Below are 12827 nucleotides of genomic sequence, written 5' to 3' on the forward strand. Positions count from 1 at the left end.
TAAGACCCCCCCCCCCCAGGCTTCTTTTCCCAGCCACTGACCGGGCTCAGACAGCTGGACCAACACCCTCCAGAACAAGGCCCGGAGGACTGTTTTCCATGGCCTCTGGCCAGCCTGAGGGGTGAACCCCAAGGACAGTCACTGCAGGGGTCCCCTGGAAGCAGCCCACAGCTGACGAGCCCCACAACCTGCTCAGCAGTGTTTCGGGTCCACTTTCCATCTCCCTGCCCTTGAAGATGGATGACCAAGGATCACAAAACATCGGTCTCTGTCCTTTCAAGCACAGAAGGCAGGAGCCAAACAACCAAAGAGAAGAAAAGCAAATGCAAGGAGAGATGAGGGGATGGGCCACATAGAAAGGAGGCAGAAAGGAGGCCATCTGCACCAAGTAAGACCGGACAAAAAAGGAGCATCCGTGACCCAAAACTCAGAAGAGCTCCTGGAAGTTAGAGGAGAGACATTAACGAACAAACAAGCCCATTAACAATGAAATCGACAGAAATCTCTCGGAAAGCAGAGAAAAAGACGCAGAGATGGAAGGCAAAGGAATTTGCATGAAAAAAAGAACAGAAAACTCCCCAGTAGTAATCTTTATATTTATTACATGTTGGAAGGATTGTACGCAGGGCGGCGTTGGGTTGGGTATTAAAACGGATCTCAGCTGTTTCTTGTTCCTCTCTTAGAGGCAGTACCAGAGGAATCGGACTTGCGCACGTGGCCCCCGCATCCGGCGAGCTCTCCCCCTTTCCTCCCAGCTGTCATGCCCACCTCTGAGATCAGCCCCTCAGACCCCCCCTGCTCCTGAACCCCGCCATCTGTCACTTCCACGGCCCTCCTGCCACTCCTCACCGGCTCCTTGGCATAAGCCACTTGGCGGAACCCCAGCCTGGCTCAGTCTACTGCCACGTGCCTGCCCTGTGCGCCCATGGAGGGGGCCCAGCAGGGCGGGGCCACATCGATGAGCACCCTGAGGGCTCCCCAGGCTGCCCTCCGTCCTGTTCTCCTGGCCACCGCCAGCAGCACCTCACCACTCTCTTGGACCCGTCCCTCCTTGTCTCTGTGGAAAGCCCACCTCCTACACCCCAGGGAGACTCCACGTATTTCTTGCTGTCAAACCCAGAAGGCTGGGGACTTGAGTCCCACCCAAAGCTTCTGCCATTTAGGACAGAAGAGGCCCTCCCCACCCCCAAGGCCAAGGTCTCCAGGGCTCCACATCCTGACACGGAACATGGCAGCCCCTCCAGCTGTCCTCAGCCTGCAGTTCCTCCCATCAACAGTCAAGGAAGGCCAAGGTTCTACCATCTTGAAAAAAAACAAACCAAACCTAGCCCCCCAGGACTCTGTAACCCCCTGTGGGCCCTGTGCCCCGCACTCCCATCGACCACGTACCTTCCGTGCAGAGCTGTCAACGCAAACTCTGTGCCCTGAGAGCTGCCCCCTTAGCCTCCACAACTGCCCTCGTCAAGTCTCCCCAGGACACCTTGTCCCCAAGCCCCACAGGCCTCCTCAGTCCTGGCCCTCTGTCCTCTCACCCTGGAAAGCTCCCTGCCTTGCCTGCCCAGGACGCGCTCCATAGGTACATGTGCTTCTGAACCTAGCACCCACTACCACCACCACCCACTACCACCTCCTTGGGCTTTTAGAGGCAAAGCCAAGTTCGGAAACTCCACTTTCTCCAAGGCACCTGTGACCCTAGCGCAATGTGAAACGGCAACTGGATATTGGCCTAAAGTTGATCGAGAGAGCACGCGGCTCTTTCCACCTGTCCCAAAGAGCGAAGGCGCCAGGGAATTGCCACCACCTGTGGGAGCCCGGCGTGACTGCGGCATCCGATCTCTCAAGCAAGGCCAGAACACAGAACTAGTTTCCAATATAAAAACCAGTAACCAGTTAAACATTCTCAGGGAAGAAAAGAGATCCATGACCATTAAAACCATAAAAATAAAATACCCAAATTAACCAATTAACAAGTGATGTTTATATATAACATTTGCACGCAAATTTATAGATGTGTTTATATATATATATATATGATGACATCTCTTGCTCATTGGTCAATGTATATGGAAAAATGACTTATAGACATTTTATATGGATTTAAATACATTGAAAGAAAAAGTGTTATTTTTGGGTGGAAAGACTCAAACCTTAAAGATGTTCATTCTTCTTCAGTTAACCTATAAATTTAACCCAATCCTTATTCCCATAAAAATAGGAACAGAACTATTTTGGGTACTAAACAGATTGATTCCAAACTTCTTATGGGAAATAAATATTAAAAATATCCCCTAAAAACTCGGCAAAGGGAGAGGAATGAGGTCAATAATTGAAGCAGTTTTGTTCCTTCACATGAACAGACAGACATACCAGCACAGAAAAGCGAATCCCAAAATAGACACGACTCTCCGTGGGAATTTGTTATGTTATATAAATGAGATCGGGTCAGCGGGCTAGCCATCTGGGATTAAAACACACAACCCAGCCGCATGTGCAGCTCTCTCCCTACATCAAACTAAGTTTCAAATAGATCAGACATCTATATGTAATGAATAAAATCATGAAATGCCAGAAGAAAATATAGAATATTTTCAAAATTAAAAAAAAAAAAGGCTTGACTAAAAAATCAGGTGATTTGTAAAATCGGTGTGGTTTCTTTTTTTATTGTTCTTTTTCTTTTGTCTTTTTTTCTTCTTTTATTTTTTTTTAAGGAAAGTGTATTTTTTTATCACAGCCCAAAGCCCCCACGATCTGGAGGTGTTCTCACGAAAGTCCGTGTTCTGAATATTACTGAAATGCTACTTGGAAGCACAATGAGAAGAAAATTCCAGAACATTCTGTGTCTGATCTACAGGCAATGGCTGAAATAACAAGAAGAAATGATCTTGCATTTGAGGTGTTGCAAAGGGTTATAATTTCACCTTCCCTGGAGAGGAAAATCCCAGTGAGGGAAATTATTTTCAAGTGAATAGGCCTCTCTTACACATGAGTGAACAGTGCATTACCAGGCGTGGAAGGAAACCCTCCAAAGAGAGAGAGAGGCCAAAGCCAGGGAAAATTCCTTTTGCCCTAGGATTCCAAATCCAGTCAAACGTCCAACAAGGGGAGGGCAGAAGACAACCGTGGCCAATCACATGAGAACTCAAAAGATTTCCCTGCCACACACCATTTCTGGGAAAGCTACTGAGAAATACACTCCACCAAAATGAGGGCCTAACCCAAGAAAGAGGAAGACAAAGGAGGCTCCAGGTGCAGGGGAAAGTTCCAGGCTTCGTAGCAAGCCTTGAAACCAAGCAGCCCTACTGACTCAGGAGGAAAGGGAGTTTGAGCAGGGGACAGCTCTAAGAAAAACAGGAAGCCAGTCAGAGAGTGAGGACAAACATGATGGGTCTGGGAGAATTAACGTTAGCAAACTGTGCTAGCAAAAATAACAAGGAGATTATCGGTCCCGAAAACAGCAAACATCAGACAAGCCAAGAAAAGAAGCATCACCAGGAAATCCCTCCGTCCAGCTGCAAACGAGACTAACAAGGTCACGTTAAGCTAAGCACTAGATACGGACTTAACCCCAAACCTGGTGTGAGAGCTATGCCCGTCGGAGAGTGGGGTCTGAGCATTTCTTCAGACTAGAGGCCCCGAACCAGTCTCCCTGATCAGCACCGCGGCCAGCCCATGTGGGCAAGTGTGCTCCCCAGCACTGCACTCGAATATCTCTTCATTTGGTCATTTTGGCAAGATCTGCAAAGTAACTGAAGGCCTGTCGTCAGGTTTTAACGTGTTGGCCGACAGGATGGACTTGGATGATGCCATCTTGATGTTGAGCTGAGCTCAAACATCCTGGGAGGAACTCTTTCCACAGGGTTGTGGCTCTGATGGGGCCAGAAGTGTGTCAATTAATGTCCAGAATGCACATTTTATTTTACTGACAGATGAAATCTCTTTTTTTAAATACTTATTTATTTGAGAGAGGGAGGGAGGGAGCGGGCACAGGCACAGGCAGGAGCAGAGGGAGAGCAGTGGATTCTGCTGAGCGCGGAACCCGACTCGGGGCTCAATCTCACGACCCTGAGATCGTGACCCTAGCTGAAGTCAAGAGCCGGGCACACGAGCCACCCAGGCGCCCCAACAAATAAAGTTTCCTTAAAAAAAAAAAAATCAGAGGTGCCTGGGTGCTCAGTGGGTTGAGCCTCTGCCTTCAGCTCAGGTCATGCTCTCAGGGTCCTGGGATCGAGCCCCACATCGGGCTCTCTGCTCAGCAGGGAGCCTGCTTCATCCTCTCTCTCTCTGCCTGTCTCTCTGCCTACTTGTGATCTCTGTGTGTCAAATAAATAAATAAATAATCTTAAAAAAAAAAAAAAATCAGCCTGGGAAATTATTTTGTAAGGTGTTTCCTCATTGATCCTCAGAGCCGCGGTTGGGCCACAGAGGCAGGAAAGGGAAGCCCATGGAGTTTAGAGTGACAGTCTGGAGTGAACTGACCCCACAGAGAAAGCCCCTATATGGGTGGGGGACAAGGAGGAAGTGCAGGCCCTACAGACAGAAGACCGAGAGGCGTCTGTCCCCATGTCCCCTCTCCTGCTGGGGGCGGGGGGATGCATGGCGGCACAGGGTGGTGCGGGACACAGGGACCACACGGCTGTCCTCAGCCAGGGGAGAGACGACATCTGGAACACATTTGCGCTACAGGCAGTTGGTGAAGCCAGTCTGGCCGTGGAACATGGTAAAAGCCCTTTGGGACTTCAGAGCCCCAATGTTTGGGATAGAAGGTGGGATAAGAAAGCCCCTTGTGAGATAAAACAGACTCTCTCAGGGCCCGGAAGGCTCCGAACTCAGGGGGAGTCGGGTAATTCGGAGAACACTCAGGACACTTGAAAAGCAAGCATATTTCGAGATGTTATCAAGACCCCTGAGCACAGAAGAGTCAGCTGATAAAGCCATCGGCACCTCCCCAGTAGCACTTTGTACGCCGGACATTTCTTTACGGGTGGGATGAGCCCAGGCTTGGCAGAGTCCTTCCCTGGGATCATGGGTTGGGTTTTTTGTTTTGTTTTGTTTTTCCCTTCCCCATACAGAATTTACCCAGCAGAGGCAGCCTTATCTTGAAACCACAAAAATGTAAAGAAGCTTACAGCAGATCCTTCTAGTAAACAACCCCGGAGGGACAGAAACACTCCCCGGCAACAAGCGTCTGGCCATTGTTTGGGTTTCACTTAAACCGGTGCCATAACTATTTGGCCCGGAGCTGCCTTGCTAGGCGGTGCTGTAAAGATTATGCAACCAGTATGTCAAGTTATTTCACGTGCTTCTTGATGGGAAAGGTCTCCTACGCCTCTCAAAGCTCCACGGGCATCCTGCCCCAACGTCGGGCAAACGCACCACAGTGCGGGGACAGGGCACAAGGTCCAGGCAGAACACTCAGGAGCCGTGCAGACATGTGCAACCCTTGTAAGTCCATGGGTTTGGAGTGGACTGAGCCACAGTACAAACCACGGCACAGCAGACACCACGGAAGCCACCATGGCCTTCCTTCTCCCGGCACAGAAGGGGGCCTGCCCCTCCCCCACACGCGGGTGCCGGTGACTGTGACAAAAGCCAGTTGCAACAGTCCGGGTTACAGCGTGCTCCCATCCTGTGCGCCGCGGCTAGTATGGCTTCTCTGTGACCCACAGGACCTCCAGGGAGCGGGACGGGTGCTGGAGTTTCACTGTTTCCTATGTATACGTCCACGTCCTTTTTTTTCTTTTTCTGTTTTTTTTTTTTTAAGATTTTTTTTTTTAATTTATTTATTTGACAGAGAGAGAGCACAAGCAGGCAGAGGCAGGCAGAGAGAGAGGAGGAAGCAGGCTCCCTGCTGAGCAGAGAGCCCGATGCGGGGCTCGATCCCAGGACCCTGAGATCATGACCTGAGCCGAAGGCAGCGGCTTAACCCACTGAGCCACCCAGGTGCCCTCTTTTTTTTTTTTTTTTTTTTTACAGTGAGCAGGCACTATTTTTAGTTTAAATTTAAAAATACCCACTAAAGGTTTGTTGTTGTTTTTTTTTTAATCAAAGACAAAAAAAAAATGTATGAAGTAGGAGCGTCAAGAGAGGGGGGGGAGGATAAACCAAACCACCAAGCGTGGTTATCGCTGGGGAGACTTTCTTCTCTTTCCTGTGTTTTGCAAGTTTTCTAAAACCGTCCATACTTGTATGATGGGAAATTAATCATTGTGAAAACACTTTGGATGCACAGTGCACGTGGCATGCTATTTGTGTAGCTATCCACGCCTGTCGCTGGACTAGGTTCCCCAAGAAACTAGTGACACAGACTCCTTGGAGAGAAACTGAGTCACAGCTGGGGAGCCTGACTGTCGCCTCTCTACCCTGGTGTAACTTCGGAGTTCTGTAACATGGGCCTTAGATCACCCTTTGTAAAAGGTTAAGCTGTTGTAAAAATTACCATTATATTTTTTTTAAAATGATGATACAGGGGCGCCTGGGTGGCTCAGTGGGTTAAAGCCTCTGCCTTCAGCTCAGGTCATGATCCCAGGGTCCTGGGATCGAGCCCCACAGCGGGCTCTCTGCTCGGCGGGGAGCCTGCTTCCTCCTCTCTCTCTGCCTGTCTCTCTGTCTACTTGTGATCTCTGTCTGTCAAATAAATAAATAAAAATCTTTTTTAAAAGTTAAAAAAAAAAAAAAGATGATGCAGAGCATTTACAGAGCAACCCTGTCACCTTGCCAAATCTGCTGGGAACATTCTTGTGTTCCCACAGCTTTTCAAGGCAGTTCCTTTGGAGGGAAATCAGGTTTGTGGACTGTTTGGGCTGCGTGAGGACTTCCACACACCATCGTGCCTCGTGACAAGCTCAGAGAAGGATTTTTTGATAAAAAAGGATAAGGATAAGGAAACTGGGCTTAGAGGAATTCCGCCGCAGCCTGAGGTCACACAGTGAGGCCTAAGGACCCCAGGGTTCACACTCAGCCCCGAGAACTGGGAGGAGGCACAGGCTGCCCCAGGCCACCTCTCAGCCTGCTGGCAGCTGACAGTGACACTGACACGCTTCGCCTCTTGCTGGACCCGTCTCCTCTCAACTTAAGATGTAAATGCAGACCGATGGTGCTAACCGTTCTGTCGCTGGGATACAACCCTCTGATTCCAGAGGAACAAGACAGCTTCTGGGCTATGCACGTTCATGTCAGTGTCACTACAAGTGCGTCCATCCGTCCGTCTGTCCCGGGGTCACTCCAAGCACAGCACCTTGGGGAGCACCCTGCTCGGGCGGGACAGTATGTCTTGCACAATGTCCCAGCGAGGGTAATACCGGCCTCATCTTCTGTCCCCCCAAACTCAAGAGTGTTGACTTACAGAGCCGTTAGGATGGGCTGCAGCTTGGCCATCCCTCCAGAACCCACGGGCCTTGTCAGGGCCGCTCTCTTACACGCTGCCTTGCTAAGGATGGATCTCCGCCCTCCGACGTCTCTGTCCTTCTCACAAAGGCCTCCGCCTCCCCTGACATGCGGCACTGCTCCTGCACCCCAGTCCCCCCCCATGACGTATCCTCCTGCCCTTGTACCCCCTGTCCCCTGGCCTCCATCTCCCCCCAGGCCTTTTCTAGCAAAGCCCCTCCTGCCCAGGCCCAGCAGATGAAGACGGCCTAGGAGTCGAAGCCAACATGACGAGCCCAGGAGCCCGGGAGGCAGCTCGTCTTCCATGGCCCGGCTGATGACGACGGAGAGCCAAAAGCAATCAAGTGGAAAGTGATTTCCTTCCAATTAGGAAAAACTGTCACCAGACGGCGTGCAATCTCTGTAGACAGATGTCTTACAGAGCGCCTTCCTTCGTTTTCTCTTCTGCATCTCACAGCGAGCGGAAGCGCGGCCGAGGGCCAGGGCTCTGCCATCCGCACACTCCCGGCACCTACCTCAGGTCCCAGCATAGGGAAGGCCCTCGCGGCGCAAATACGGATATCAGTCATGCAGTAAGGGACTGGAACGTGAAATTTTCCTACCTGGAAAGCTGTGGGAGACAGCGTGACCCGCCAACCCTGCCAGGTCCTTGCCTGTGGCCGGGGTGACTTAACTGGGCCGCCGAGGCCATCTAGTGGCCGCACACCTACATCACGGGCCAGTGGGTCCCTGGGATGGGTTATTTTGGAGAACCAGGGCGGAGGAATCAGAGGCCGGAGGTGGTGGTGTTCCCCCTGCGTGGCACAGGAGAGTTGGAAACCAGAAGGACACGTGGAACCAAGAGACAGCAGTTGAGCTCTGGAGTGAGCAGGGGACGCGCTCAGCGGGGCAAGGAGTCCCACTGGGTCTCGTACTTGTCAAAGTTGACGTCTAGCATGCCCGGCTTCTCTTGGCTGACTCGTAACAGCGGCGTGTCCAGCCGCCGGATGCAGTCCTTGTCCACTGTTAGCGTCCAGTCTTGGAAGGTTTTCCGGACCAGTTCGTCGATGGCCTGAACCATCTGCTGGTAGGTGTGCGCGCTCTCCTCTCCACTTCCGATGTGGGGCAGGAAGTGGGCACTGGAAAGACACTGAGGGGAGGGACAACAGGTGGCCGGAGCCCACAAGCCACCGTCCCCCGCCATCCGGTCTCGCACACCACGCACCCACTAGGCCTGCGGCTCGCCAGGGAGGCCCGCTCTGACCACTCAGGGGGGTCACGGGGCCACACAGCAGGGTGAGAGGAGGACACCAGGGCATGAGAGAGAGGAAATCACAGCATGAAGGGAAGCAGAGGTTCAGCTCAGCAAAAGTTGGCTAAGAAAGGACATTACAGGACGTGAGGGTTGGAGAGGGATGAGGCTGAAATCCAGTATGAGCCCTTGGTCACCACGGTCCAAGCTCAGACACTGGGAAGACACCTTATTCTCACCCAGAACCAATTACACGACGCCAGGCCCCTCGGTAGCCTGCAAACTACATTCCCCAAAAGGCCTTTCTGGGGCATTTTCTCCTGTTTCCTTGTGCGGTTCTTGTAGCAGGACAAGGTCCTCGAAGGGCCTGTCCAGCTCCCTGGATCCTGGGCTTGTACATACTCCTCTTGGTGGCCCAGCTTCCCAGAGGCCCACCCTATTCCTCCTCCCCGCCTTGATGGCCAAGGCCTGCCATGACCTGTGTCCGCCAACCACACCCGCCATCATGAGCCTCGGAAGCCGTGGCCCCCTCCCCGCCGGCACTGGCGCTCCCCTCCCCCGGCCCCTAGGGAAGACTCTCAGGGAAACTGGGGAGGGGGCACACCCCACCCCTGCAGGCCTGTGGCGCAGTGTGCGACCTCCACGGGCTCCCCAGAGCTCACGTTCATGACCCTGTCGATGCGATGCCGTAGGATCCGCATCCAGTACGCCTGCCCCGAGTACTGGGCCCTGTAGGGCTCCAGGTACAGCCACTTCTTGCTCAGCTCGCGGTTCACCAAGGCCAGCTCGCTGTTGAATAGCATGTAGAGATCTACCGCCTTCTTGTCATAGGTGCGCTTGATGGCCTGAGGAAGGGGAGGGGCCTGACCACGCGGCCTGGGGGTCCCACCCCCTCCCCAGGCCGTGCAAGGAGGCTTGCTCCCTAGCCATCAGGACAGGGACACGCAGGGAGCAGAGGACGCAGGGAAGGGCACGCAGGGGGCTGGGACTGAAGGGCACACAGGGGGCGCGGGCGGAGGTGGCGGGGTGGGGGCGGCCAGGAGGGTGGCAGCACCTCCCGCGTGGCCAGCCTGTGGAAGGTGTCCAGCAGCAGCACTCCCTGCTCCACGTCCCGGACTAACTCAAAGGCAGAGGTGATCAGGTTCTGAGTCATCACCTCCAGGTCCTTGACTCCATTACGAAACCTGCACCGGCAGAGGAGTGAGGGGACTGGCGGCACCGCTGCGGGCCCTGAGGACAACCCACCTCCCCCGCCCCCAAATAAGAATCCCGGGTGCCCGCTGAGGGCGACCCCCCACCCCGTGCCAGGCACACGGAGCGTTAGGTGCGTTCATCGTCTGCGCCCCCAGAATGACACAGTGTCACGCTGGCTTTGTTAGACAAGGCAATGGGCCTGACGGAGGGACGGGCTCCCGGAGTCACCTAGCAGCACGCGACCCAGGGGGACTCCAGCCCGGACCCTGCGTCTGAGCGGTGGCTCCTTCCTGCCTGGCTTTGCCACCTGCACGCGCTGCTTGGCGCTCGCCCCCATGCCTCCCTTCCTGCGTCCCGCCCAGCCGCCCGGGCCCCCACCAACCTGTTGTAGTCCTCGTGCCAGGACGTGTTCTTCACGTCCAGGATGCCCCCACGGACAGCCCGCAGCATATTGAGATACTTGTGAAAGATGTCCTCGATCTCCAGCAAGTTCCGTGTGATCTGGGGTCCCTGGGCCCCGAAGAAACAGGGGAGCGGAGCCTGCTGGCCGTCCTCCCAGCGGGCGAAGTGGTACTGGCAGTCACACACCTGAAACAAGGCCTGCATGGGGGGATGCTGCTCCCTCTTCTGACCTTGTCAGGCCTGGGCACTCCAGCCAGCTTGGAGTGTCTAAAACACCAGGGATGGGGCACCTGGGTGGCTCATTGGGTAAGCCTGTGCCTTTGGCTCAGGTCATGATCTCAGGGTCCTGGGATCGAGCCCCGCATTGGGCTCTCTGCTCAGCAGGGAGCCTGCTTCCCCCTCTCTGCCTGCCTGTCTGCCTACTTGTGATCTCTCTCTCTGTCAAATACATAAATAAAATCTTTTTAAAAATAAATACACCACCAGGGAGGACCACCAGGAGCAAGGAGCTGCGGGAGGAGCTTTGGCTGACGAATGAACGGCGAGATACCAGGGCCCTGAGACCGGCAACAGTCTACACAGTCCTGGGAAAGAGCCTGCAGGGCTTGCGCCCCTCCCGCCCAGCCCCCCCTCGGGTCCAGAGCCCTCTGGGACTCTGCTCTGCCTCTTCCAGGTCTGCCCACCTCAGTGAGGTCCTTGCAGCGCTGCACGAAGGCATCCACCTGGGCGAATATGCTGGTCTGATCTAGCACCCAGCCCCGGCTGGAGAACCTGCGTTCACAGAAAGACAGACTGAATGCAGGCGGAGGGACGCCAGGGACCAGCCTCCCTATGCAAAGCTAGAACCAGGAGTCCAGGGAGGGGGGGCTTAGAAAAAGGGACCCCGAGATGCAGCTCTCCTGCAGAACTGAGGAAAAAAGGCAAGATGAGCAGACAAGCATCTCCGTTCAGGAAGAAGGTTTGCACGTGAAAGAATTTCGGGGAGGACGGTTAAGAGAAGCAGCAGAACGGAGGGCCAGGAGCTAGGACAGCTATACCCAGAGATGAAACGGGGACCAGGTCTAGGGAAGCGGAATCCGTAGGCTTTTGAAAAGTGCAAGGGAGAGGGGCCACTCTGGTTTCAGGAGGAACCATGGGGGTTAGAGACCCAGCCGGGGTGGGCGGGGACCACGTCTCACTGGGTATGCATCTGCACGGCCCTCAGGTAGTGATCTTTCCAGGCCTGACAGCAGGTGATACAGCCCTGCAGGTCCTCCCTGCTGGAAGTGACATAGCCCTCGAAGATGCGGTCCAGAGAGATGGTGTGGCAGCACAAGCGGATGATCTCATTGCTCATCTGCAGGAGGGACGGACAGCCCCCGCTCGCAGTCCGAGTCTCCCCGCCGGCCTCAGGCCTTGGGTCTCAGCCTCGCAGGCTTGATTGCACTCCTGGTACCCAGTAGGTGTGGGTGGCGGTGGGGGAGTACCCCCTGGGGCTCTACCTGCACCCCCCAACTCAGCCCAGCTCACTTCCCAGCGAGCACTCAGCCTGGGATCCGTCCTCCCCGCCTCCCCCGCCGCGCTTCCCCCCTTCTCAAAGACCGTCTTCCCACCTTGGCTACCCCATCCCAAAGTGAGCTGTGCGGCCCAGGCCCCAACCCAGAGCACGCTAGGGTGGGAGAAGCAGGCAGAAGCCCATGGTCTCTGTCTGACCCCTGAGCCCTCCTCGCCCCTTTCACCGCATGCTTCCTACTGCGTGAACTCCCGGGTCTCCAGCAAATCCGCTCATGCCCCCCGCGCCCCCCACCCCATGCACAAACACACCTTCCGGAAGAGGGAGGTCAGCCTCTCCCGAGTGTTGTAATGTGGAGAGTTGACCCAGATGATGCGGATGAGATTGATGAGCTTGGGGAGTTTACTGCAGATGTCTCTGGGCCGCATGTAGGCCAGCTCCTGGTAGGGCTCCTTCAGGATCGACAAGAACGTCAGGTTCGACTGCGCTTGCCGGGAACCATCCTGGCGGTGAGGAAGGACGGGGAGAGCAGACTTGGCCGTGGGCAAGAACCCGTTCAAAGCAAGCACCGCTGACCCGGGGGGGGGGGAACCCACCCTGAGCGGCCTCTCTCGAAACCTAGGAGCGAGCATCTCAGCTCTGCGGGGCCGCCAGACCGGGGCACCCAGCTGTCCACCCTCACTCAAGAGCTAGTTCCCACCACAGTGTCCCTGTGACTCTTCTCACGGTGAGCCTGTCCCCCCATTAGACCCCATTAGCTCAGGCTTTGTGTCCACTCCTCCGGTTCCCCAGCCGATGTCAGAATCCCACATGAGGTCTATACTAACCGGCACCCCCACTCACCTCGTTTCATCCAGCGCCCTTACCCTGTTCTCCACCAGGCTTCTAGACTTCTCCACCTGCCATGGCTCAGCTCCCTTACCCCTGAGCGCCACATCCCACTGGGGGAGGGAAGCCCTCCACGCCCACATTCCACAGAGCACCCTGCCTGCTGCTGTCCCCAACACTAACATAATCAGCTTGTCGTACTTGACTGAATTTATTTTTTTGTTGATATTTTATATGATGATGTGCCAATCCATTCTTTTTGTTTTGTTTTGTTTTAAGATTCCATCTATTCATTTG

The 12827-nt window shown here is 54.5% G+C and overlaps 1 protein-coding gene across 6 annotated transcripts in view; it reads right to left on the bottom strand.

Moving 5' to 3' along the window:
* DNAH2 (dynein axonemal heavy chain 2) overlaps nt 1-12827 on the bottom strand; it is a 79783-nt gene that overhangs the window by 50389 nt on the left and 16567 nt on the right. For all 6 annotated transcript variants that reach the window (XM_047707042.1, XM_047707041.1, XM_047707045.1 and 3 more), the window contains exons 8-14: nt 12014-12205; nt 11389-11546; nt 10894-10981; nt 10191-10396; nt 9669-9798; nt 9277-9459; nt 8298-8512 (exon numbers count right to left, since the gene is read on the bottom strand). In XM_047707042.1, coding sequence (XP_047562998.1) covers nt 8298-8512; nt 9277-9459; nt 9669-9798; nt 10191-10396; nt 10894-10981; nt 11389-11546; nt 12014-12205 — 1172 coding nt within the window. The remainder of the gene's footprint in view (nt 1-8297; nt 8513-9276; nt 9460-9668; nt 9799-10190; nt 10397-10893; nt 10982-11388; nt 11547-12013; nt 12206-12827) is intronic.

This window comes from Lutra lutra, chromosome 16 (assembly GCF_902655055.1).
Source record: "Lutra lutra chromosome 16, mLutLut1.2, whole genome shotgun sequence".
Classification (NCBI taxonomy): domain Eukaryota; kingdom Metazoa; phylum Chordata; class Mammalia; order Carnivora; family Mustelidae; genus Lutra; species Lutra lutra.